Raw genomic sequence first — 25,998 nt, forward strand, 5'->3', positions numbered from 1 at the left:
GAACATTTATTTATTGCTCTTGAGCATTTATTAATGCTCTGGGAAAGGTGTGAGTGATTCTGCCCTACTGGAGGTGCTGTGTTAAAAGAGCAGAGAGACTTTACTATTGAGATTTGTTATTGCATATTGAATCTTTTTATGAGTGCAGATATGATAACTCTAAGGATTCATTTCAGCTCCAAATTAGGTAATTTCTTAGTGTCTTTAAACTTTCCCTCCAGGTTTAGCTGTACAGAACATTATCCTTTGCTTCTGTGAACTGTTGTTCTGTCCTGAAACCAAAATGCCTATGCACAACTTAACAAAGTCCTACCTAACTCATACCTAGAAGAAGTGACTGACCCCATAGAGTGCATCTCTTTCTCAAAAAGTATGGTCAATCTTTTTGATGTATATATTACACATTTTTGTTTACTCCTAAACAAGGGAATGTGTTAGGACTGGATCTTTACACATGTCATTTGCTTCAAAACAGCTAAATCACGAAGCTGATGACTCTGAGGAGGAGATGTCAACCTCTGCTCTCCACTGAGAAGGCACAAGCGGGAGCACTGCTTGAAGCTTCCTGACCAATTTGCATCTGGCTTATCAGCAAGACACCGCATCACTATGTCCCATCCAAGAAGTGAAAGAACGGTGTGTTTAAAGCAGAAATGTCTCTGAGACCACTTATGACTGTCTGCTGGGTCTCTCGTCAGGGTGGATCTTCAGAAGCGAATCCAGTTTGCTGCACTTCCACACCCAGCCACCCAGTTCCACGACTGCTCCTCGCTGGAATGCAACCCACGTCCTCCGCGCTGGTTTTTCTCTCTGTGCTGTCAAACGGGACGTACATAGATGCTCATCAGAGCGGTTTTTGCAGGCTCCGCCAGCGACCCAAGCGCTGTACTGTCCTCTCCTTTATCCTCAGCATATCCGCCACTGCTGGAAAAGTCTACAGAGCTTTCGAGGGCCACGGTCCAAAAGGTGCCTGCCTCATCTACATGTTGTAAATAGCATCACGGCAGCTCCCGGCGCGGCTCGCTGAGCGCCCCAGCGGCCACCGCCCGTGCCCGGGCCGGCACGTCCGAGGCCACGCGGGTCACGCCGAGGCACCGCTGGCCAGTGCCCTGCCAGGCTCGGCCCCGGCGCCGCCACCCGCGGGGAGCAGGGTCGGGCGGGGCAGCACAGCCCGCTCCGGGCCGTGGGTGCCGCTGCGAGGGGGCCGCGGCCGAGACCCCCGCGCCGACCCTCGGCACCGCCACAGAGCCCAGCGGGGCCGCGGCACGGCTCCCCCCTCGGCGGCCCGTCCCGCACACCCCGGACAAAACGTGACCGGGACACATTCCGGAGGGGCAATCCCCGATTCCCCGGGCCGGGCTGGCGGGGCCGCCGTTATCTCGCCGCCGGCTTCCATTTCCGCGGAGCCGCGGTGAGGGCGATGCCCGGCCCCGGCAGCTCCTCGCGGGAGCGGCGAGGTGCAGCCCCGCTCAAACACTTGGGTTTCCCCGGGCACGCAGAGCGCTCCGACCCGCCGCGAGTGTCTTTTGTAAGGAGAACGGGCTCCAGACCCGCTGCCCCCCGGGCGGCCACCGCGCAGGGGGAGGCTACCGGGAGACAAAGCCCCGCTCGGGCGGGGCGCGGACCTCCCCCGCTGCACCCTCCCCGCCCGCGGGGGGCTGCGAAGGGAGGCCGCGGCGCTGACAGCGGCGTCCCGGCACGGCGGTCGGCCCGGGGCAGCGGCACTGCGGGACAGCCGGGCCGGGCCGCCCCAGCCCCCGCCCAGCCCCGGGGTCACGGCGAGCGGTCCGGGCGGCGCGCAGGCGCACGGCGTGCCCGCGCCTCCAACATGGCTGAGGTGGTGCCGTTCCTCCTGCGGCGGGCGCTGAGCGGAGGATGCTGAGCCTGCCCCGAGCCGCCGCCGCAGCCGCTGGGGTGGTGAGGCCGAGGCGCGCCCCGCGCAGCCATGGCCAGGCTGGCCGACTACTTCATCGTGGTGGGCTATGACCACGAGAAGACAGGTAGGTGTGGCTGCGCGCAGCGCTGCCCCGCCGTGCCTGGCCGCTCCCCGCGCTCCTGCCCGGCCCCGGCCCCCGCCCGCCTCCGGCCGGGCCGCGGGAGGAGGAGACTGCGGCGCGCACGGGGCGCGCGTCCGGCCGGGGGAGGAGAGGGTGAGGGCAGCGGGGCGAGCCAAGGGTTAATCCCCCTTTCCCGAAGGGGGGAAGCGGAGGGGCTCCTGCACCGCCCGGCCGGGGCAGCCTCGGCCCGCCCCGCCCGCCGGGAGCGGCTGCGGTTCCTTCCCCAAAGCGCGGGCAGGTTCAAACGGGGCCCGCGGCCGTGCTGGGCCCGCAGGCGCGGGGCAGGGCCGGAGCCACCGGTCCCCACCTGTGTCCCGCCGGCTGGGGCGCGACAGCCGCGCCTCCCGGGAGAACAAAGGCTGCGCTCGGCCAGCAGCGGGGTTTGCCCGGCTCGCCGCTCATCCATCGCCTGTTGAGCGGTGCCGCGCATCCCCCGGGGCAGCGCCGTAGCACCCAACGGCCATGGAGTGGGTGCTCTTCCTAAAGCCTCGGGATACGTCCCGTCTGCCGGGGGAAAGGGAAGTGGGGTTATCTGCTGTCGTTCTGTGGGCAAAGAGAGAGTGGTTTGTGTTACGTAACTCTCCGTTATGGTACCAGCTTTGTTGCTGCAGAGATCTCAAATCAGTGTTTAAACGGACTGGAAAACGAAGTGATTGTCAGCTGGAATGTGTTTGTGCTGCGTATTTCAGAGCGCTCCTTTGAATGTATGTTGTTAATAAACAATATTTTAAACAGTCGAATGTTCCCTAATTTATTTGACTATGCATAAACCAAACAACACTCAAGTTTGTTACTCAGAGTAATTCTTTGAAGTAGCAATTGCGTGTAGTCTGTATCTGTTCATTCAAAAAGTGCAGCTAATAAACTCGGACTATGGGATTTTTGAAAAAGAAATAGAATTTTTAGAGAAACCGTTATATTTGCGTGTTTAAAGATGCGGTGTCTTTCAAAGTTCTGCTAAGAGTCTCTTGGATTTTACTATTCTGCAATTGCTATTCCATTAATTACATCCTGGTTACCCCTCCCTCCTCGTTTGATAATAGGCTTGTCCTAATTGTACTGTCAAAATCAAGCCATGTGAAATGGGAAGTATTTTATTTTAAAAATAAAGACCTTTCCTTTTGCCTCTCTCCTGCTTGGAACATTTTCCCTGATTGAGTAGAGAGAACCTGAATCAAAACGAAAAAGCAACCAAAAAACCCAGATGTGCTTTTAAGAAGACAAATCAAATAGGCTGCTTGCTTCATTGAAGTGAAATTACAGATTGCATTGGAAAGCTTTATGTCTGTAAAATGTCCTCATCTGTAGCATTTAAGTCTGTGTTTAACTTCCCATACATAAATTGTTTCATGAAGTTTGGTAGGATTGCTTGCCTGGGTGAAATTGAGCAGATTCAGAAATAACTCCTGAACCTTAATTTAAAAAGGTCATGCCCAGAAAGTAATTGTTTAGACTTTATTATTTAAATTACTTGTTGCTACTTTAATGCTTCATAAGAAAAATGCTTGAAGGAATAACATTCTGTTGAAGACTAGGCATGCATTGTTTTCCAAATTCCTTTACCCCCACATGCAATCCCATAATACATGGAGTACTGACCTTTATTTTTCTTATAAAACTGTAGTTTTTTTCATGTATTTATTATGCTTCCTTCTATATGAAAAGCAGGGACAAGCATTTCTAGGATTAGCTAGCTACCCTTGAAGCTTTTATATTTTTAAGTATCCTCCTTTTTTTCTTTCCTGTTTGTGTTTCATCTGCAGCTACCTTCTGGCCTGGTTCTAATGTGCTTGATTTTAATGTTGAGTGTAATTACGTTTTGTAGTGGGTTTTTTTTTTTTTTTTCCCCAGGCATAATCTGTGGAATAGCTTTGTGTAAACAAGCAAACAGAAATGCTGTACCCTTCCCCCCAACCTGTGTGTCAGCATGGTTTGGATGATAAACACTTGTGGTTTATAGGGAAGGGTGTTTATAGGAGTGACTGCTCTCCCAGGAAAGCCCCACTGTGTCTGCTGGCTTTCCCCTCACTGCTTATATGGATTTATTTACATGTGCCAATATCTTACCCCTGAAAATGTGGTAAAGGTGCTGATTTTCTGGCTTTACTCAAAAATCATTCACTGCAAATATCTGAAATGCAGTGTTTATGCAGTTTAGGAGCATAAATCTGTAGATTTTTCTTGTTTTGCAATAACTTTGTAACTGATGCTACAAGTATTTATCCAGCACAGTCCTCAGGGGAAGTGGAGGGTTTTATTGTCCTCAAATAAACCTGAGAGCGTGTCCTTTGGGAATCAAGCATGTGAAAGTCCATTCCTGTTCTGGTCTAGGCCTGTGTAAATTGATGTTACAGCAGTCCTGGTGCTGCCATTCCTATTGTGTTAAACTTTCCTTTGGATCCAGCTCACTTTAGGATGCTGACCTGTCAAAAAGACCTTTCTTGCTGGGTGTGTTACCTGTATTGCTGTATTGTCCTTGGATTACTTTTCAAACAGTGTTGGCTCACCAGATGTCAGATGAATGCCAGTACTGGCATAAAGGAGGGTCAGGAGCCTGCTGAAAGACAGATCAATGCACCCTGAGTTTCTATCAGCTGAAATATTCCAAGAGCCTTGGGCAAAAAGATGTTAGTGAGGTGCCTTAATGTCCTACATGCTCCAAGGAAACTGATGGGAGCCCTTGGATAATTTGCCTAACAGGCAGTTCATTCATGCTTGGCAAGTTGCACAGAGGCTCTGCCTGAGTGGAGAATGAGCTTTGCTGTTGACAAGTGTCAGAAGAGTTGCAGGCACTTAGGAGTTGAGAAGTCTTTGTGTTGTTGAGGATGACCTGATTCACCCAGCTTTTTCTGTCTTTCAGGTACACTGGTCTGTGTTCCCACTTAGCTTGCTCAGTCTGTGTCTCTCACCATAAAACTGAGCTTCAGTGGATCATAGTTTTAATGGCTGTTGTGTATTTTAAGCACTCATTCTGAGCCACTGCTCAGAACTGCAGCAGCAGTAGCTGCTGTCAGAAGTGCATGTCAGGTGTCCTGACAGAGTTATAGAAACCAGATTTATAAATCCCCCAGCTTTACTAAACCCTTTTCTCTTTTTTTGTTCTAACAGTGATACTTTTTCAGAGTAAAGCAATCAACCTCTGTGTATTTTGCCTTCAACTGAACCTTGGCTGAGGTAGATAACCACATTTCCCCCCAGCATATCAGCACAATATAAAGCTGTTACATAACTGGCTACAAAAGGCACTTACAGAAGTCTCTGAAAGGAGCAAAGGTGCTACCAAATGTAGGCATTCTGGGGTGACAGCTAGGAGAAATCCCAGGAGGCCTTACTGTTCATGCATTTTATTGTTTTGTGGATTTTGAAGTGTGTTTGATGTGCTCCACCAAGAAATTCTCATTTAGTATGTCTGAATAATGGAATGTGAATGGGATTTAGGAAGAACACAGATGTTTGCAAAGATCACAGAAGGGCATGAGAAAATGCCTTTTTTGTTTTGTTTGTTTTTGGTTTTGCTGGTATAAGCCCTAATCATAAATCTGTCCTCAGAATTTACATACAGTGCTCTTGGAAAAGGTAAAAGAGAGAACATTCTGTGTCTTCCTTGGCAGCTGAAAGGTAAGGATAAAGAAGAGAGGATCCAAAGACTGGATTTCATTAACTTTCCCATACACCTCTAGCAGCTTTCCTGTAGGATGCTGTTTTGTACCTAGAAATGAAAGGAGAAAACCTGTGAGGTGGAGCAGGATGTATTTGTGAGGTTTGGTTGCTCTAAGAGGACAGAGGAATGATTTGTTGTTGATTCTGTGTGCAGTTGCAATGTGTAGGACAGAAGGCTTCCAACAGTATAGCAGTTTTATTTGGCTGTTGTCACAACTGATAAATGCTGGTATAACATGTGTAGGCTCTGTTGTGGTTGTTTCTGTTCTGATTTTTATCAACTCCTCTTCAGGGAAGCCTTTATTGTGTAACATAGCGTTGTATCTCAGAGGATTTTGAAACAAGACAAGTGATTGTTGATAGAGTGGGAGAAATTTCTAAATGGGGTTGTCTGATTCTTTTATTTTTTTTCCCTGTGAGCAGATTTTGTCTGTGAAGAGTATAATATCATGAGGATTTTCTGGTGTATTTGCTGTATATTCACAGTTGGGCATTTCACTGAACTAGTGTGTGTATAAGCAGTGGATGATTGCTTGATGCCATGGCATGCAATCTCTGTAAAACAAAATGTAGAAAAATAAGGGAATAAAGCTGTTACTTCAGTGGCTTTCTTATCTGTGCTGCAGCTTAATTTGATTCAAATGCAATCCATGGAAATCTCAAAGGGATTAAAAAAGCAACAAAAACTAAATCCTTATTGTGTCAGGGGAATTCTTGTAGCTGCAGTGGAATGAAGCATCAAGTGCAGTGCTGGAAGTGCAGCAGGATGCAGGAGTGTGCTGCTGTGGGGGCTGCTAGGAGATGGCTTTAGGTGCCTGTGGCTGGGTGGGGCATGGCACCCCAAATACTTGTAAACAAATCAGTTGCGCCAGTCAATGAAATGATCTCTTCCTCCAAACCTCGTGCTTTACTTTTCAAATACAACAGATTCCACAAAACCGTGCTGAAACAGAATGAGGAAAAACTATTTCCATTGCACGTGGTTTTGTTTGTTTTGATTGTGGTCGTGTTTGTTTCTTTGTTTGGTTTTGTTTTGTTTTTTTTTTTTTTTTGTGAGCTCTTGAAAGTCTGCTTGGAGGACCCCCAGTATTTTTTGGTAGCTAAAAGATATCCAAGCAGTTTCTTCTAGTACATAATGTTGACATTAAAAAATAATTATTTTGGTTTATGGGTTTATCATTTTGGAGGAATCTTAAAATCATCAGAGATCATGGAGTTCTTCTTTCCCTCACATGTCTGTAATGAATATTTCTAAAGAACTTGGATTTCAGACTCTTTACTCATTCAGTCTTGCCATTATAATAACAACAACAATAAAAAGACTTATTTTTCAGCCTTTCATTTTAAACTAAAATATTCCTGGAGGCTGGATTTTTACTCTGTCAGCTATCTTCAGTTCATTCTGAAATATGAGGACACAGATTATGCTGAAGGAAGTAGCATTTCCTATCTTTGTGACTAAATTGCAGTCAAGGATCTCTCTCTTCCTTGTTCTGTCCTGGATTAACTTTGCGGATTATCTGTCAAAAAGACACTTTTCCTGCAGCCTGTTCATGGCAAACAGTTTGTTATGCAAGCCTGAATACTGTGTAAGCCCTGGCCTTCTGTAACCACACTCGTATTTTTCAGTGGAGGGACAATGAGACTGACATTTAACTTCTCCAGTGCCCCAAACATAACAGTCTTGTCTTGGAACAGCGAGGCAGAGAATTACACTGCTGTGGTAGTTCTCTGACAGCAATTTAAAGTACCAACTACCTCCCCAATTACTGGTGCTCACAAAGGAAAACCACAGTCACTGTGGAATCATTTGTAAAATGTGTAATAGCAGATTCACAGTTCAGCCTTGATAACTCTCAGTGAAAGTTGTATCCTGCAAATATCTACTGGTGAGTAGGAGGTTTTCCTTTGCTTCATCTCTCCTCTTACTCCTCTTTGCAGTAGCATGAGACTTTCAGGCTCCTTGCTTCTATAGTGAAAAAAAAGATTTCTAACAATGGCATTATCAGTGGTGATGAGATTGATTTTCTTCTGCTCGGCATTTTGGGAATTGTGTTCCATTTATATGTGTTTGTTGAAATAAATTACTCCTGTGGTGTCAGTGGTATGTTCTGAAGTCAAGGACAATCCAATTAGTGTTGATTGGGATTTGGCAGCTAAATCCCTGCTCATTGAGCCAAGAACATGCTGGTTGTTGCTTATCTGCTAGTGACTAGATAGATCCTGATTTCATGTCTCTGCAGTTCTCAGTTTTCAATCTTCTGCAGATTGAATATTATGAAAAAATGCAATCATTGAACAGATCTTGAATTCTTTGTTTCCTTTCTGTTAGTGTTGTGTTCTAGGTGTCAAAGTAACCACAGCATTTCCACTGAGCTGGACGTGGGTGATGGGCTGTCACTGCTGCAGCCAGCACCAGCACTTGGTGACAATGTGGTCTGGGTTTTTGTGTAGCTGCTATGGAGGAAAGCTGAGAGACAGAAAAAAACAAACTCATCATAATTCTGGATACAAATTCAGGATAGTTGCATGCAAAACCCCATTGGACCATGGGAGATCTCAGTGGATAAAAAGAGACAAAGGAATGTTACTGGGCTTACAAAATCAATCACTCAGAAAGAAATTCAAGGGGGAAAAAATAGAAGGTAGGAATAATGTCCTTATCATGTCCTTTTACTGTGGTTCATGTGTTGTTTTCTAGGATTTAAAACCCCAGAAAATCCATTGTCTTACACTTGGGTTGATCTTCAGCAAGATAGAAAATGTCTTTTTTAAATGTTAGAGCGTCGGGTTGGGTTGCTGGAATAGCAGCTGGAAGGAAGATGAGACATTCTGGCAGAGGATTTCTCAGATCCTTGTGGGGGAAAAGGGATGACAGCTCTTCTTTCTGGAACCTGGACTTCAGCTGTGGAAGGTTGTGGGTTTTGTTGAGCTCCTTTTGCCAGCTGCTGTGGACAGTGATGCCAGGAGTATGGAGTGTGGTCAGACTCTGTAGTGGCTGCATGTCACTTCCTTGTGGCTTAGGAACCCTTCACAAGACATTGGCCACTCCTCCTGCTCACTCTGTTTGACACATTCTGGTCTTCTAGGTTTATTCCAGAAGAAACTCTGCCTTATCATCTCTCTCACTTTCTCCTTCCTTCTCTCACTCTCAGTATCCATTTAACTCTCTTTATCTACTCTGTGGTTTTCTGAGATGAAGTCCTCTTGGCCACTCAGTCTGATTTCTTACAGTTTTCATCTTTAAATAAACAAATTCCAGTTCATCCCACAAACACCAGGGCCAGGTTTTGTCCCTTCTGTAAATTTTGGACCTAAAAGAGTGTTTGGTAGAATTTTAGTTTAGGCCAAAAAAAATTCCTTTTCTCCCCAATCTTATTTATTGGAAGCAGAAAAAGTATTTGGTGTGAAATTTTACTGAAATAATTGAGCTGGAAACAGATGTCAACCATTGAGACTTCGTATGGTGCATTTAGTTTAAGTAAAAAATAATTGAAAATAGTTAAAGGACAAGATAGAGCCCCGTTAGTGATGCCTGTAGCTGTTAGTTATTTGTGTATCTAAAAACCATCACACCCTTGTTTCTTAGTTTGTTATATCTGCACCAGTTAAAGCCCAGTAAACCTTTTAGCTTGACCACTGTGGTGTTGAAGTCTTCCACAGTTCAGATTTGTACATTGAACTTGTGTATTTTTGTTTTGGATGAAGAAATGCACACATCCTTTTTTGTGACTATTGTTCCCTGGGCTGTAAATCTAATTCCTAAATGGCAGTAAGAATAAGCTGGATGTGTGACTAACAAAATGCTCAAGACTCAAAAGACAAAGCTGTGACCTTGTCATAAATTCAACTGTAATGGAATTTTAATTCTTGAAATATTGTTGAATTGGGATACTTTACTTTTAAAAAAAATTAGAGAAGCTGTGTTTTTTAATTCTATTACACAGACTGCTTTTCATAAACACGCAAATTGCAATTGCATAAAAATAGAAGAAAGCCACATGCTTTGTTCCTGTGGAGCTGTTTCTTCATAATTAATCTATTTTCCCAGAAAAACACATAGTAGTTTTATGAAGCTTGTGTGATGACTGGGCTGTTACTGGTCTATATTGTTGGTATATGCTATTTTTAAACTGGGTTTAATACAAAACATTCCAGTGGAACTTACAAGAGGATTTCCATATTCTTTCTTCTTGTTTTATAGTTTGTGAAGAGAGAAGTAGTAGGTTTGATATTTTTTAAGAATATAGAATTTTTTAAAGAAGGTTTCAAAGAAAAATTGGTGATGAAACCAGTTTTAAAAGCCTTCCTAAAACATGGATTTAAACCCACATTTCCCCCCAATTTTTTTTGGGTAATTTAATCTATTTAGAGTCTTCCTCTTTTGGGCTGCAACTTCTTGGAATCTTCAGCCTCTGAGAGTTTTTCCTTCAGAGTATTTTGTTCAGTGGGCTGCCAGGCAGAATTTGCTTTTTGTGAAGTGTCTTAGCCTGGGGCCTCTGCCTGAGCCATAGGTTGTGCCCAGCTGCAGCTGAGGAACAAGCTGGAATTTCCTATAAGGGGAGGGAAGAGCTGCTGCCTTTGGGATTCACCTTACATTTCTCAGAAGTGCAGTTATTAAATTATTCTTCTTTTATGCATTTCAGGAGCTGCTTGCTTTTGCAAAATAGGCAGCTAGTTAGCATGTGTTTCTCATGATCAGTAAATTTCAGCAGTGCTAGAAAGCCCAAGGTTTGGAATTGATGCTTTTAGTGATATTTCCAAAACAAATAGGATGACAAGGCATACACACAGAATTTTGTGTTCAGAAATCCATGCAAGTGTTCAAAGTGTTGCAGAGGAATGTTTCTCCCCTGGGTAATTTATAGTGACTAAAACTGAAATGCTCATTTTCAGTGATAAATTCTGGTCCACTCTGCTGAAGTGAATTCAGAGAACACCTGTGAAGGTCTCAGCTTTGCCCTTTAGCTGGAGGCAGCGATTTTAGACCCTGGTGCCAGTTCTGTGCTCCTCCCACTCACCAGCTGAGGTTTTGACTCAATTTACCTGTAAGCCTGCTTGAAGCTGAGGCACCTGGGTGTGGAGTGACACTGTGTGTCCCCTTCTCCAGCTCGGAGGGGTTGGTTCTTTCCAGCAGGGAAGCAGCAGAGAGCTGGAACATCCCCCAGCCACTCGGCAGGGTGTCCTCAGCCTGCAGCTGTGATGGCACTGCACAGCCTGAGCAAGTGGCCGTGTTGTTTCAGCTACAGGCAACTGAAAAGAAAACAAAGCCATAGAGAGCCACATGTTTGTGATTTGGAATTCAAAACCCTTCTTTCAAAAGCTTCTCTTTCCTGTTTGATTAACGTGCACAAATAATGATACCAGGTTTGCCCCTGAGTAAACAGCGTCCGGTCGAGTTGTGGCTCTTCTCTAAGGTTGTTGTTTCAGCACCCTGTTTTCCAAATATTTTGTTTATGGTGTTTATTATTAAAAGAGATGAGATCATACATGTTTAACAAAATATTCTCCTGGAGGCTGCTTTTTTATAATTTTGTTCTCTTTTGCCACATGGCATCTTTTTGGAAGAGGCAAGGCTGTCACTCATGTTTTGTGAGAGAGAAAAGACCTCAGAAAACAGGCTTTGTGCCTTTCTGACCTTGTAAGATGTTTCCTCATTCTTCCAAAATTGTTTACATGCTTGTTTATGGGTTTCTTTGTTATTTTTGTTTTTAATTTACAAAAATGTGGCTAGTTTTAGTAAATAGCCTTTTTTGGAAAACTGCAGTTTAAGAACATGGGGGTTCCCTGGTCAAGTCTCTAGGCATAGTTATTGGTAATCAGAGCTGCTCTTCTTGCTGATAGCCTAGTAGGAGACAGAAGGTAGCACTTTACATCCTTATTTAAATCTAATAAAAATGAGGATTGTTGCTCTTTACAGAGAGGTAGGATTTGAGGGGTCTAACTCAGAAGACTGTTGTTTTCATAATCTGTTGTTTTCTTGAGAATATGCTTATCTTTATTTGAAGTTAGAAAACCCAGAGGTAAGATTCAGATAAAATTAAAAATAACAGTAATAATTTTTAAAGAAAGGCCTTAACTGGTCTGCAACTCATTGTCTCTGTCTTGTGGAAAAGACCTTGGAGATGTTTCAATTCCCAAAGTTGTGATGGTTAAGGATAGGATGCTGAAAAGTAAAACCTCTGGGTCTCCTATCTTCCTTTGTAACAGAGTTGTGTGTTCTGTTTGTTCTCAGCCAGTGTTCTTAAAGTTCTAATAAAGTCTGTGGCTTGAGTTGTTTCCTATCCCTAACTTATTTTCTCCTTCTCCTCCTTGACTCCCCAAAAATCAGTAATTCTTCTTGTTTTAAGTTTCATATGAAAACAAGAAGAGTCATGGCTACCAATAAAATACTGAAGCAGAAGCCTCAGAATATAGTTCTGTTTAAAAATCCCCATGGAAAGTCTAGAAATGAGCAGTAGAAAACCCTCATTTCTTACTGTCTGAGTCTGGTATGCACTCCTACCTAGTGTTAACTGCTCTCTTAAAGCTTTGAAAATTGATTTGCAGAGACCAAAACATAAATTGTAGGTTTTCTTAGATTTGATTTATGGTTTTATGAAAACTCTGGAATTTTTTTATTCTTTTGCATTTGATGGTTACTAAGAGGAGCTCTGGGCTTCAGTGATCTTCATGTAGTTGTAGAAAGCACCATGTGCCTTCTACAGTTTTCACAGCAGATGGACCAAGGTTTTTGTCAACATGGTCTTGCCAAACTTGATTAGCAGCAAATTTTTATGTTTGAATCTAAGCTGTTCCTGAAGTAATGGTAAGAGTCCCAACAGTTATGTATGGATTAAAGGATCATAGAATGCTTTTGGCTGGAAAGGACCTTAAAGATCCTCTGGTTCCATGGGCAGGGACACCTTCCCTGGATTGGGTTGTCCTTCCTCTGTTGAGGCCCCCAGAGGTGGTGGAGTGCTCCAGGTGAAGTCTCAGGAGAGCAGAGTAGGAGAGAATCACCTCTCTTGACCTGCTGGTAAAGGATGGGTGCAGGTGGTCACTGTTCCTGGCAAAATTGGTAGCATGGACTCCCTAAATTAATTTTGCAGATTTTTTTTTTGGTTCAACCTGTAAATATCAAGTAAAAAAGAAGGTGGAATACTTAATGCTTGAGCCTTTTAGATGATTAAAAGAAAGTAATTCCGAATAGCTGAATCTAAAGCTTGTGGTGAAGGGCTCCAGACAGAGCTTATGATGTGACTAGAATGTTCAAATTTTGGATGAAATGCAGTTTTGGTAAATGCAAGCCAAAGTGCATTTAGTGGTGAGAAAGAATTCATAGCAATGGTCTCTAATTTAGCTATTGTCACTTCGTGGAAAAGTTCTTGGAATTTTTTGGGACAGTTCTGTGTAAAACTTCAGCCTAAAGTCTGGTATGGCATCAGTAAACTCAGAAATAAACAGTGTGGAATTGTGAAAAAAACCCACCCCAAACCACTGTGGTGTTGGGACTTACAGCTTGGGGGCCAGCAATGGGTGAGGTGAACCCCAGAGGTCCTGCCCAGCCCTGGTCCCTGTGATCCAGAGCCCTGAAGCCTGGACAGGACCAGTGGGAATTGCCTGATCCCCTCTCCCCTCCCAAGGCACAGCTGGCTGCAGCCTTTGCTGGTCTGCCTGGGGCAGATCCTCACTCATCCTCAGAGCCCCTCCAGAGCAGCCCTTCAAACCTCCTCTGGAGCCTATTCCTGCTCCTCTGGCTGACTTTTAGGAGACTTTTCAGTGTTTGAGTCGTGTGGGTTTGGGTACAGTTGTCAGCCTGTTACTGCTCTTCTCCTTGAAGTGTGGGGACCAAAGTGGTTGTGGTAATTTACATGAAATCTTACCAAAATACAGAGTGAGACTGGTGCTTGCTGGTTTTGTGGCCAGTTCTGTGACATCACTCTGAGCTTTTTATTTGGTTTTTTTTAGCTCTCAACATCCCAGCACTGAGGGTCACTTTGTGGTCTGCTTTAACCTCTACATCCCTTTTACCTAAACCACATTTGGGCCATCCCCTATATGTGCAGTCAGATGTTCTGGCCTACTCTTCAGCTTTGCAGTTCTCCTTAGTCACACTCTTAGCATTTTTTTCATAAAGAAAACATGTTTTTTCCCAGTCTTTCAGGATCACTTTGAATTCTTATCTCGTCCTCTATTATCTTCATTTTCAGAAAATAAATAATTTCTGTGTATATATATATAAACATATTTTTTGTGTGTATATATATATATATGTGTGTGTATGTATGTATGTATGTATGTTTATATATTAAAAGAACAGGTGCAGTTATGTTCTGTGTTTCAGCCTGCAGCAACTTCAATCAAAACCAAAGCAACACCCACTTCAAACCCAAACCCAGGCATTGGACCCCACAATGGCTCACAGATCGTGTCTGGGAGATAGAATTAATGCTGCTGTAAATGTGATTGAGTGTGTGTAGTGAATGAATTTGCAGAAAGCACATTCAGTTATGTCCCTAGGCATACTAAATTTGGGGCTGTTTGGGGTGGATTGAAGTAGGGTGATATTTTGGGAGTCAGGGACTTAGAGAAACGAGTTGGCCAATTATTTCCTAAACAGCAGAACTAGTGACATATTTCTGCACATTTTTTGTCTTTTGTCTGGAATGGCCCTGCTAGTGCTGCTACAGACAAGGAACAGGGTGTCTGGAATACTAACTTTTCTTCAGATCAGGGTCACTGTGTGTTTATTTATTTGTGTTAAAGGCCACTGGTCACACAGACGTCGTTTCTGTAGATGCTCTCTGCAAGGAGCAGCTTTACTTGTGAGAACACCATTTACTGTCACTTAGGAGAATATTTGCCTGCCTTTGTGGCAGACACATTATAATATGCTCCAGTTAAGATTCTGGGCCTGCCACAGCCTCAGAAGGGAGAGGTTATGTTCCATTAATTAATTACAGGCCCATAGTCAAGTGGCATTTAATTGTTTGCTAGGACGTGGATGTGACTCTGGTTTCTTTGTTTGTGCTCTCCTTTCAGACCACCAGTTCCTTCGGTTTCTTGCAATTGCAAAATCTGCATTGAGGAGTTAAAAAATTACTATTTTTACTGCTAATGGGGCATGCACTGGAAGTGCATTTGGATGTGCAAAATCTTGGCAGTGTAGCTTATTTATGGGGCAGGAGATGGCAGTAAGGAAATAGGTGATTTAGCACATGCACAGAACTGTACTTCATTCTTACATTATGGTTTTAAGAGAACTCTCAAAACCCCTGGAATACCATAATAATTGTTCAAATTCACACATTTCTGTTTATTTTGTGCCTTCGTGTTTGATTTTTTTGGGTCTTTTTCCAATCAGGTGAGTATTTAGCAGCATTTGCAGTGCTTGTTTAGCTGTGTGTGGAGATCAGGTGATATTATGTGCTGTGTGAGCAAAATGCAATCCACACTAGGCACAGTTCAGCCTGAGGGGAGACTGCTGAAGTTAGAAGTAATACAAATACACTGTAACACTTGTGATGTTTCAAAGCTCCTGTCTGCGGATTTCAAAGAAATTTGCATACAGTATTTTTTTTAAGAATTCACATTCTTTGTGTTGGTCTCCCCTTAATTTAAGTCACTGTGGCAGCTGTGTTCTGTGGGCAGGGAGGGAATGAAATGCTGTTAACCCCTGACAAATAGCGTTCAACCTGGGCTTAAACAGCTGAGGGTGTTCCAGACAATGGTGGTAATTTGGATCGCCTGTTTGAAGTAGCCCCTTGCTTTTTGTTCTCGGTGGAAGCAAAACACGTTGTGTGGAGCTTGTCTGCAGCTGTGAAGAACAAAGTTGGTCATGCAGGAGCTGAGCAAGACGACATCAGGAGAGGATGGTGGCTGCTGGGGCAGCGTGCTGCTGTCTGCCGCTGGGGAAGCCTGGCATGGAGTCCTTTCATCTGGGGACAGGCAGGGGTGGAATTGCATCCTGTGGGTATTTGTGGGACCCCTTGTTAAGAGGGGCAGGCAGGGGTGGAATTGCATCCTGTGGGTATTTGTGGGACCCCTTGTTAAGAGGGGCTGCTGTTCTGTGGCCTGGAAGGCTCTCGGGCTCTGTGGCAGAGTGTTCCCCCGGTCAGTCTCCTGCAGGGCTGTCAGTGGCACTCAGCCTGTGTGCACGGTGACACTCCAGCTCTTTGCAATTCAGGCATGACAGGGGCCCAGTAACTCTGGAGCCTTGCTCACATCCCCTGCCCATCCCCAGCTTATGGAGTGCTGGAGAACGTGGAGCAAAATGTGCCTAAACCCCCAGGGCCAAATTCTCTCTCTCTCTCGAATGCTGCTTTAGAATCCTGGCTGGCACAGGGCAGCGTGGGGCTCGCTGGTGCCTGGGCTGAGCAGCCTCAATGTTGGCACTGCTGCCACTCAGGTGGGTAAGGAGCTGGTTTTTCCTAAGTACATATGGGCCATAAGATATGCTCGGCTTACTGGAAGCTCTTTGTTTTTTTGCTCTGTTTTTAGTCTATAGTCAGTCCAGACAAAATATTTGGCCTACCAGGATATGTGAATCATTCTTTTTTGTAAAGCATCATTTATCTTCTGTGTTCTGAAAGTGTTCTGTGTGAGGAAAACACTGAATACACTCAGAAATTTTTATTGTCAACGTGCGTTTTTACAGCTGTTGTGTAAAGATCTTGCTTTGTTGAGATCAAAATATTATTTAATTGTTTTAGCCTATTGGAATCACAGGAAATATACAGGGTGGGAAACTCCCAAATGACTTGGCACTCTCCATCATCTGTAGGTGAGCAGTGGCACGCAGACTTAGATAAACAAATCTTAGCAGCTGGTCAGTTCTGGGAAAAAAGAGAAAACTTGCTTCCTCATCCTTTATGATTGCTTATACTTATATGCTAAGTAGAAGAAAAGATTTGAAATGTACTTAATGCAAAAATATATGTACAGTACAAATCTGTAGTTAAGGATTGAGTGAACAGGTTGAAATGAACTTGTGTTGATTTTTTGTCCTTTTAGTCTTGTTTTAAATTAAAGTAAGCCAGGTTTTGATAGAAACTAATGCATGTGAGGAGGGTACTGTCTAAAATTCTGTGTGGACTTTCAGTGAGCATCTCAGTACCCAAAGATCTGTGGCAGCTGCTGTGAAGTTGAGGGAAAAATAATGTTGTAATAGACAGTTGAGATGGCCTTCCAGTCACAAAATTCTGTTTGAACAGATTTTGTATCAAGTATGATGCAAGGAAGTTTGCTGACATATGATATATGTGAATGATACCTGCTGGCTGTGAGCAGTTCCTCTCATTAGACTGTGGCTCTGCAAGTGCTCAGAGGCAGGCAGCATTATAGAAAAACAGTATTTTAAATAACAATAAGGAATGGAAAAGGGCAGTGGAAGAGGAACTGTGAGATGACAAACACTGTCTATTAGAGATCAGGAGTGCAGTGTACAGAGGAAGAATCCTGTGAAGGTGGTGGAGAGGGAACAGGGACTTGGAAGTTGAGGCAGCTTCTTACTGCAGAGGATTGGAAAGTAGATCAGGAGGAAGCGAATAGCACAGCTAACATCTTGCATGTTGGGATTTGCTAAGTTGTATTTACAGGTTGGGTTGAGATGTGGGTAGCTTGTGCAAGCTCCAGAACAGGAATGTGCAGTGATGTGTGATATACTCCAAATAAAGACTGCATTTCAGGCTGAAGTGAGGGAGCTGCAGCGCTGTCGCTGCGTGGGATGTCAGAAGGGCTCTTGTGAGGAGGATTCCTTCTTTACACATTTCAGATTTGAGGAGGATTGTTTTGATCCAAGGCAGATGAAAGGGAGATGTGTGAATATCCAGCTTTGGAAAGAAGGAAGTGAAGAGAGAGGGGATTTATCTGTCTCTGCTGCTCGAATCGAGTTGTTCACAGGCCCTCGGCTGAAAATTTCAGATGGGCTGGCTTAGTCATATATTGCAAGGATATCTTGAATTTATCGAGATGTTAACTTTTAACACAGTTGGCAAATAGTGTCCAAAAGTAATTTTAAATTTTTAGAGGTCATGATAATTGCCTAGCTCTAGAGTGACAGTGTGTCCAGTGTAAAACAGCATTAAGTTACATTTGTGTTGCAATTTAGCAGGAAACGTGGATCTGTCTCGTAAGATCTGGGTCAAGTAGGTATTTCCTTGGATTCCAAGAGAGTGCTTTTTATTAAAAATCAGTGAAGTTTTTTTCGATATTGTGGAAATATTTTTTTTATTGATCAACTATACAACCTTGAAATGCTTTCAGAAGCAATTATTGTTTTCCTTCAAAGTGTGTCACACCAACTTTAACGAGTTACACTCTGCTATTTATGTGCAGTGTCTTTCTGGTATTGAAAATATCAACCCACACCATGTCTAATCTTACAGCAGACTGAGAGCTTTGGAAGCCTTCACCTTGAAAATTTCAGAAAGTTCATTGCCTTCTGAATGTTATAAAGAATGTTATTTACAAAGGATTTTCCACGTCTTTGAGAGCAAGATGCGTGCTGTAATGCACGCTTACTTTGCTTTCTGCTTTCTTGGCTTCAAGGAGGAGCTGCTTTTTTGCTGCTGTATCTTTTACACAGATGTGTGTTTTGCTTAATTTTACTCTAATCCTTTATGTACACTTTTGATGACAAAGAAGTAACAGATCCTCCTTTGCAAAGTGTTTGGATACTTTACTGTGTACAAAAGCATCACTTTGAACTCTGAAAAAAATTACTGCAGTGAAACAGCTGAGTTCCAAACGTGTCAGAGTTGAGCTTGAGAATAAACGTTCTGCATTTTTAGCTGCTCTGTGCAAAGACAGTCTTTGTGAACATGAAATATATGATTAGTATGTGTGAGGAGATGCAAAGCACTTTTTATTTGATGTAAACACTGTCATTATGCTCCATGTTCTACTTCACTCCAGTGTTTATGATTACACTTTGTATTATTTGGTAAGGAGGCATAAAGAGCTTCTAAAGAAACATCACAAAATAGTCCAAACTATCTCAAGGGTAAAATTGATTAAAAACCAGAAAAAAGCCTTTGCCTTTTCAGTCATTAAGGAGACATGAAGCCTCAAGCTGAGGGCAGAATACTGCTCTAGTATAGGCACACAGTCTGTGGGATTTGGGAATGGGGCTGTGGCTGAGCCCCATCCCCAATGGGCTCCAGCTGTGAAAAGCAGGTGAGCAGTGTTGAGGGCAATGAGCCATGGAGTGCTGAGGTGTTACTGACCTGTCACCAAAGGGAACAGAGGGCACACAGGTGCAGTGCACGAACATGGGGTGTGAAAGGTTGGGCTGAAGGACAAGATGAGCAGATGCTTGCAGCCTTCTGAGGTGATTGTGTGTCACTCTGTATGGCAGACACCTGAAGCCTTCTGGTGTGGTAAGGTGTTACTGTGTATGGGTTGGAGCTTTCTGAAATTGTGATACTCTGTGTGTAGTGGCCCTCTCAACTGCAGCCTATCCTGTGGTGTGTGTTGTGGCACTCTGTCACAGCAGAACTTGTCATTCTGGTATGCAGGGGTCTGTGGAGCTTGTGGGCACAGTTCAGGGCAAATCCTGCCCTGTCACTGGGATGGTACAGAGGGATAGCTGAAGGAGTATGTCCTGGAGGATATGCCTGCAGAAAGTCCCCACTGTGGGTGTTACCATGGGGGGATACAGTTTGCATGTGGAAAGCTCTGCAGAAATACCTGGAAAATCTGGTGTAAAACTCTGCTCAGTTCCTCTCTGCCTATAGAGATGCAGCTCTGAGGTAGCAGATGTGTGTGGAATTCCTGGGCAGTGCCCAAGAGAGCGTGTGGGAATCCCAGGTGTGCCTTGTGTGTTGCTGTAGGTGGGGATGTTCTGCTGCAGGGGGAGGTTGCTGGGGCTGTTGAGAATTGCTCTGGTAGATCTGCTCTACATCTCATTTCACCCTGTAAGTAATGTGGGTTGAACTTGGGCATTCAGGCTGCTGAAATACAGAATACTTTCTAGATCCTTTATTTTATTTCTGTAGAGCTGCCTTGTTAGGTCTTGCAGCACTGAACTGATGTTTTGTCCTAGTGGGGAACACTAGAGGAGTGGCTTTGTCCTCTTCAGTTTAAACTGAAGGTCATAATTAAACTTTTTCAATAGTTGTTCTGTTTGGTTATGTTCTGGTTTGAGTCATGAAGGAGTGGCTGAGTTGCCTTTTTTATTTATTCTGATGGACACAATAGAGTTGGGGTCTGGTAGGATTAGTAAGACAAGAAAAATTCTTGTTGGAGATGCATCCAGAAATGGGATTTTTTTTTCTTTTTTTTCCCCCTACAGGAGAAAGATGTTCTTTACAATAAACCAGGATCCAGACATTTAGCACAAGTTTTATTTTTTCTTCTTATCCTGCTTCATGTACCTGCTTCAGAAAAATTGGGAGTTTTGCCATTTTAGTTCCAAATCAATGGCTAAGCAGTCTAAAGTTTCTCTTAGTGCAAGCATTATGGGATTTTTTTTCCCAGATTTTGAAAGTCAGTTTTAAACTTGAAAGTGCTGAAGTTTGAATACTCAGTCTCCAGCAAGTTCTTTCCTCCTCTGCTTTTCCATTGGTAATCAACTTAACAAGAAAGTCCACGAGGCTGAGGCTAAATAAATAACAACAGGTACAAATCCAGGATAAGGGTAACAGGATGATGGGTGCAAACCTTGTAGCTCCTTTTTGCACATTTCTGTTCAAATAAGTTATTATGTAATACAAGTCCTCAGAGGCCTCCTCTGTGGGAAATGTGTATTTAGCACTTGAAAGTCATGGTGATGCCAAAGAATATAGGAAGTTCTATTAAAAATTAACACCATTTACTGGATAATAGGGCACAAAATGTGCTGTAAAGCCAGGGATACAGTTTCATGATTGCTGAGTTTTCCATGTATTATCACTTGAGACTTCTGAAAAGTAGCTTTTTACCAGCTGCTAATAAGTGATTTCTTTATAACTGTGTTGCTAAAACAAGAAAAAGGCAACAAATTATGAATATTCAGTAGTAGGTCTGTATCTTCTTTATCTTCAAGTGTTCTCAATAATTGTCAAAATACTTATATTCTTTAGAAAGCTTTAAGTAACTTTCCTATGCTGCCAGTTGAATAAAAGTCAACCCCAAAAGCCAGCCCTGCTAAGCTACACAAAACCAAGAGAGACCTTGAAGGCAAGCAGGTACACAAATACCACCTGAGAAAATCTACCAAGCAACCACCCACAAAAAAAACTGCTCAAAACAAACCAAGAAAACTCCCCAAACAAAACCCCCCCAAACCCCAGGAAATAACTTCTTTCATTTCCTGCCTGTTTTCTGGGGAAGTTTGGGGCTGTCAGACCCACAAGTGGGTTCTGTCACTTCATTTGCTGAAGTAATGGGTAGCAGTAGGTTTGATAGTGTTTGTGTTCAGCCACTTGAGGGGGTAATGCATAGAAAACATGAGAATGAAAAGGTAACACCTGCTTCTGCCACACAAGAGGGTTTTTGCCTCTGTGCCAGGAAGAATTTTTTGTTAAGTATTGTTCAGTGTTTGGGCAGTGACATGCATTGTCTCATGCTGAACTTCTCTTCTGCAAGCTGCATAATAAAAGAATAAAAGTTTGTGCCTTGCTTGGTGATCTGTTCTCTGCATGTAAATTTAAATAGTTCTGTGTTTCCAGGATGGGAGAAGGAGAAGAGCAATAGAGGCACTATAAATATATATATATATATATATATATAAAATATATATATAATTATTAATTTTTTTGGGGGGGTGTCTGTGTGCATATGAGCTACCTATTAGGAAGTGTTTTGGATATTTTCCTCTTTTATTTCATTGTGCCTCTGAATTGCAATCTTTCTCACTTCTGTTAATTTCAAGTTAATGTGTTTTATGATTGTATTGTGCGTAAGTCGGGCACAGCCCAAAACCTGGCTGGAGTACATGGAAATTTACTTCCGTTTAAAGACAAATGGTTGCTTTGTAAGTTGCACCTTTGAATATTTGTGCTGCCATATTAATTGTGGTTTTGTCATAGTAATAGATTTGGTGTGGCCCAGTCAGTCTGTTAAGGGCCACCTTACTTGCTATCCACAGCACTTTTAGGGTTTAAAGAAAAAATTCAAAGTCATTGGTGCATTTTTTTTCCCGTCTTACGTTCTTTCACAGTGTATGAGAAAGTTACAAATGGTGAAACTAATCTAGCAAGTTTTTTTCCCCTGATTAATTTATTCCTGATTAATTTATTAATCAGGAGTTAACAAAACTAATTATTCAGTGCCATACCAGTTAGAGATTCAGAAGTGAAAACCAGGTCTGAAATGGTAACTCAGACTTTGCTGTGGCAGGGCAATAATAGTTACTCTGTCATGAGGACTGCACAAAGGTAAGAGTATGAGTAATGAGATGGGTTGGGGAAGATTTCCTTGGGTAAAGTTGACAGTGGGGTTAAGTGGAAAATAGAGATGTGCAGGTGGTGTGTGCCTGGGGGAGCAGGGTGGGTGGGAGCTGTGCTGTTACTTTAACAACAACTGGAATTAAGTTGATTTTGTACTTTCAGGTAGCTCCTTCTGTTCTGTTAGTATTGATGCTCTTCAGACTCTTCTTTCATTCTGACTGAGAGGTTCTGTTTTCCCCTCAAGTCTCCATGGAGACTTTTGGAGTTGAAGTTAGGAGAGGTTATGTACACACAGCGTTGTCTTGTCATCCATAACTTCTCAGTTCTCTAAACTAATCCCAAGCATTGAAATGTGTGATGGCTCAACTGCAGCCCTGTACGTAAGAGAAGACCTGCTAGGGAGGAGAAGGCTGTTTGTCTTGGACACTGCTTTCCTGCCATGCTCATTTTTTGGTGTCAGGCTTCTGGCTGTTGCCAAATGCTGGTTGGATCAGTAAAAAAACTTTCAGTTTATAAATTCAGAGAGCAACTCTCATACACACCTCAATTACTTGGCATACTAAACCAGAAAATCAGATAAGGAAATTTCAGAGTGCTGGTCCTTTGGCTAGTTATTGAGGGATAAAACTTTTTACTTTGGCAAACAGATTGTTTGCAAGATGGAGTTTTGGATTTGCTGATGATATTGATTGTGTCCATTACCTGTTAGTTCTTTGTTGTTGTGGCCAGGCTTGCATGCTAAAGTGTCTTTTATGCAAGGGCCAGCAGAAACAATTTTCAGTGTATTATATGTTGTGTTTCCTGAATTCTGAGTTGTAAGTTTACAGTAGTTTCTTATTTCAAAAATAAGACACTAAAATAGATATTTCTGTATATAATGTATATTTCTATATGCTGTGTATGGATGTGTTTTTGGGTAACACCTGAAAACACTGTCATCCTGAACAAACTAATAGCCTGTAGTTTTTTGTTGGTTTTTTTTTTTTTTTTTTTTCCTTTCATGGTACCTGTATCAGGTGTTCCAGTAAAAGAGATGCAGTTTGTGAAATTTGTCTGTGTTGTGAAGGGATTTTGTTTTCTCCACCCCCAATCCTCCCAGCAGCCACTGGTTATGTAGAGAAGGAAAGGATAAACCTGAAAGTGTAGGGCATTTTCCTTACATTGTAAAAAGAATTTCCTTAATGAATAAAGCAGTTGAACAAGGTCTTGCATGTCCAGTGAAGAGAAATTCAGGCTTGATGATGATGACAGTTAGTATTCCTATGGAGTCATAAAGCTGGAAGCTTTCACATTACATCAGTAATAAATGTGACATGAATGCCCTGGTTGTCAGTGGATTCATTAACTTAAAAAGGAGAGATTTTACACTGGCTGCTCCTGCTGATGTGTTTAGTTGTAGTTCAGTGGTAGAAGAATTTTGTACTTAATTTGTCAGGTTAAGGAAGGCAGAGTTGATGCACAGTGATTTTATAGCTGATGGATCACTGCTGAAAGAAGCTCTTGTGCTGCAGTGCTGTCCTGGCAGTTCTCAGCTCTGTGAGAGCCACTTGAAGGGCAAGTCTAGGAAGAGTCTAGGAACTGCCCTTGGGCTTTTTGAGCACCAACACCGAGGGCTGGTCTTATTCCTACCAGGCAAAGGGTAAAGGAAGTGGAAAGGTGGCTCATAACCAACTTCCACTTGCCCTCTGGTCCTGTGCTGCTGCTCTGGGGCTCTGGGCCAAGCATGCATAATGTGGAAGACGTGCTAGTAAACCACATCACTTGAAGACAGAGAATAGATGCAATCTGCAATTTGCAACAATTTGTACTGGTTGTGGAGGAGGCTGCATTTAATATGTAGCTTAGGAACAAAGTTATGTTACAGACTTGTTTAACTGTGTCACTATTTTGTAATAATGGGCAGTTTGCATCTCAGTAGTCTCAAAAAAATAGTCCAAGTACTTCCAGACTTGTTGGTCTCATGTGACAGACTCTTCATTCATCAGGAGTTGAAGTCTTGCCTGTCTTTTCCCCTCACTAGAAAGCAGCAGCTCCCTTGCACAATCCCAAAGGCATTGTGCATTCTAAAGAAAGTGAAAGGTATTTCTTGAAGTAAATTCTTTTGTGCTCAGAGAAAGCGTTTACCTCCACTGTTGAAATGTTTAAGCTTGACTGAGGAATAAAATAATATTTTAGGATGGTTTCTAGTTAACTTGGGTTCTGTCATTTTGGTTGTTCTGTACATCTCATGTGCAAGGCTGAGATGGTTACCTGTGGAGTATTATTTTCAGTGATCAGGACCTAATTTTGCCTTTATTTATTATATTAATTTGTGTCCTTTGAAGCCAGTTTTAAAGTGTGTCCTGTCTTTGGCATGCTGAGCTACAGCATTAGCTGTTCTCCAGAATGTAATTAAATGATTGGAAGTTATTGCTACTAAGGGAAAGAAAACATCTACCGTTCACCCAGAAATAAAACATTATAACAATTCCAGCCAAATAGGATAAATAGCCCCAGGCTTCTTAAAATGTCTAGGTCAAATGCCTAAGCTTTAATCATGAAATTTGTTGGTATGTATGGAGATATTTACAGATATTTTTGTATTTTTCGCTTCAGACTTGAAGGTTTTTTTTTTTTTACTGTTACTGAAAACAGTAAAACTCCCTGTTGGTATGCACTGGTTTAAATGTATAGCATATTTATGTAATAACACAGCTTTTATGGGTTTGTTTTCTTGCTTTTGTGAAATGCTGTGTGATGGAAAATATTCTGATGCTTTTACTCATGCAGAAGGGCTGCTGAAGTTGAATCTGTTGCAGTTACTGTGCAAATTGGAATTGAGCCAGTAGAGAAATCCTTGAGGTAGTCCATCAGAATCCATGAAGTTGCTAAAAGAATGACTGTAGTTAAGCTAATAAGGAGTAATTGCATCAGCTCTAAATCAAAGAGTAGCATGATATTGGTGAGAATTTAAAAAAAATTTTTAGGTGTTAAGTCCATTCCTTTTTTGGTGAACTGAAAAGAAGTGGAAAGTTTCATTTCTTAAGATAATGTTTATTTTTTAACCTATGGCAACCTTTCTCTAGAGTGTGCATTGTCTACTTCAAAGCAGCATTAGGTCATTCATTCTTTCATTAATGAATCACTAGAATTATTTGTTCGACAGTGAATCACAAAGCAGGTTTGAATGAAGCTTTTGAGGTGTGTATTATTATCAAATTTGCATCACAAATGCTGCAGCATGAATTTCATTTGCGTTCATTGACTTCCTGATCCTGTTTTTCCCTGCTGCTCCTTTCCCCCCACCCTGCCTCATTTTATCTCATTCTCTGAAAGGACAGCTGAAATTCAAACTTGCTGCCTTTGATAGCTGTTTCTTTTTCTTTTCTATTGCTTTCATGTTATAATTTGCCAGCCCATCACTTCTGTAGATAGGAATTTGTCTTGGCTATAAAGTGCATCATTTACTAACAGTATTTCTTACAAGTAAGGATAGAGGTAGAAATGATTACACTGAAATTACCTGGGTAGATGTTCAGAAGTCTAGAAAATGCAGAATTTTCCAGCATGAAATTAGCCAAGAATGTAGATATTATTTTCTGAGTCATATTAAAGAAAATATGAGGTGCTAGTGCCTGGAAGCAATCTACACTTCTGTGTAGTTTGTGGAAGTGTATTATTCAAATTCAGTTGTTGTTCAGGGTGGCTTCTAATACTGCCTTTTTCATAAGTAATTTTTCATGTGTGTCAGGTTTGAGTTACAGATGTGTTTTGACTTTCAGTAAATTCTGTGTTATCTTCAGGAGTTTTCTTCTGTTCTTCAGACCTGAAGTTGTGTCCCTGTTGTAGCAGTGTCGTGGGTGGCACTAACAACACATCACATCTGTGAGAGGATAACATCCTGGACATGCTGGGCCAGCCAGTAAACCCCCAAAATATGTCTGTCCAGT

The 25,998-nt window shown here is 42.6% G+C and overlaps 1 protein-coding gene across 1 annotated transcript in view; it reads left to right on the forward strand.

Moving 5' to 3' along the window:
- The first annotated feature begins 1,794 nt into the window (after positions 1-1,794).
- SBF2 (SET binding factor 2) overlaps positions 1,795-25,998 on the forward strand; it is a 233,149-nt gene continuing 208,945 nt past the window's right edge. Inside the window, 1 exon segment of the mRNA XM_050974804.1 lies at positions 1,795-2,000. Coding sequence (XP_050830761.1) covers positions 1,946-2,000 — 55 coding nt within the window. The 5' untranslated portion in view covers positions 1,795-1,945.

The sequence above is a fragment of the Serinus canaria genome, chromosome 5 (genome assembly GCF_022539315.1).
Source record: "Serinus canaria isolate serCan28SL12 chromosome 5, serCan2020, whole genome shotgun sequence".
In the NCBI taxonomy this organism is placed as follows: Eukaryota; Metazoa; Chordata; class Aves; order Passeriformes; family Fringillidae; genus Serinus; species Serinus canaria.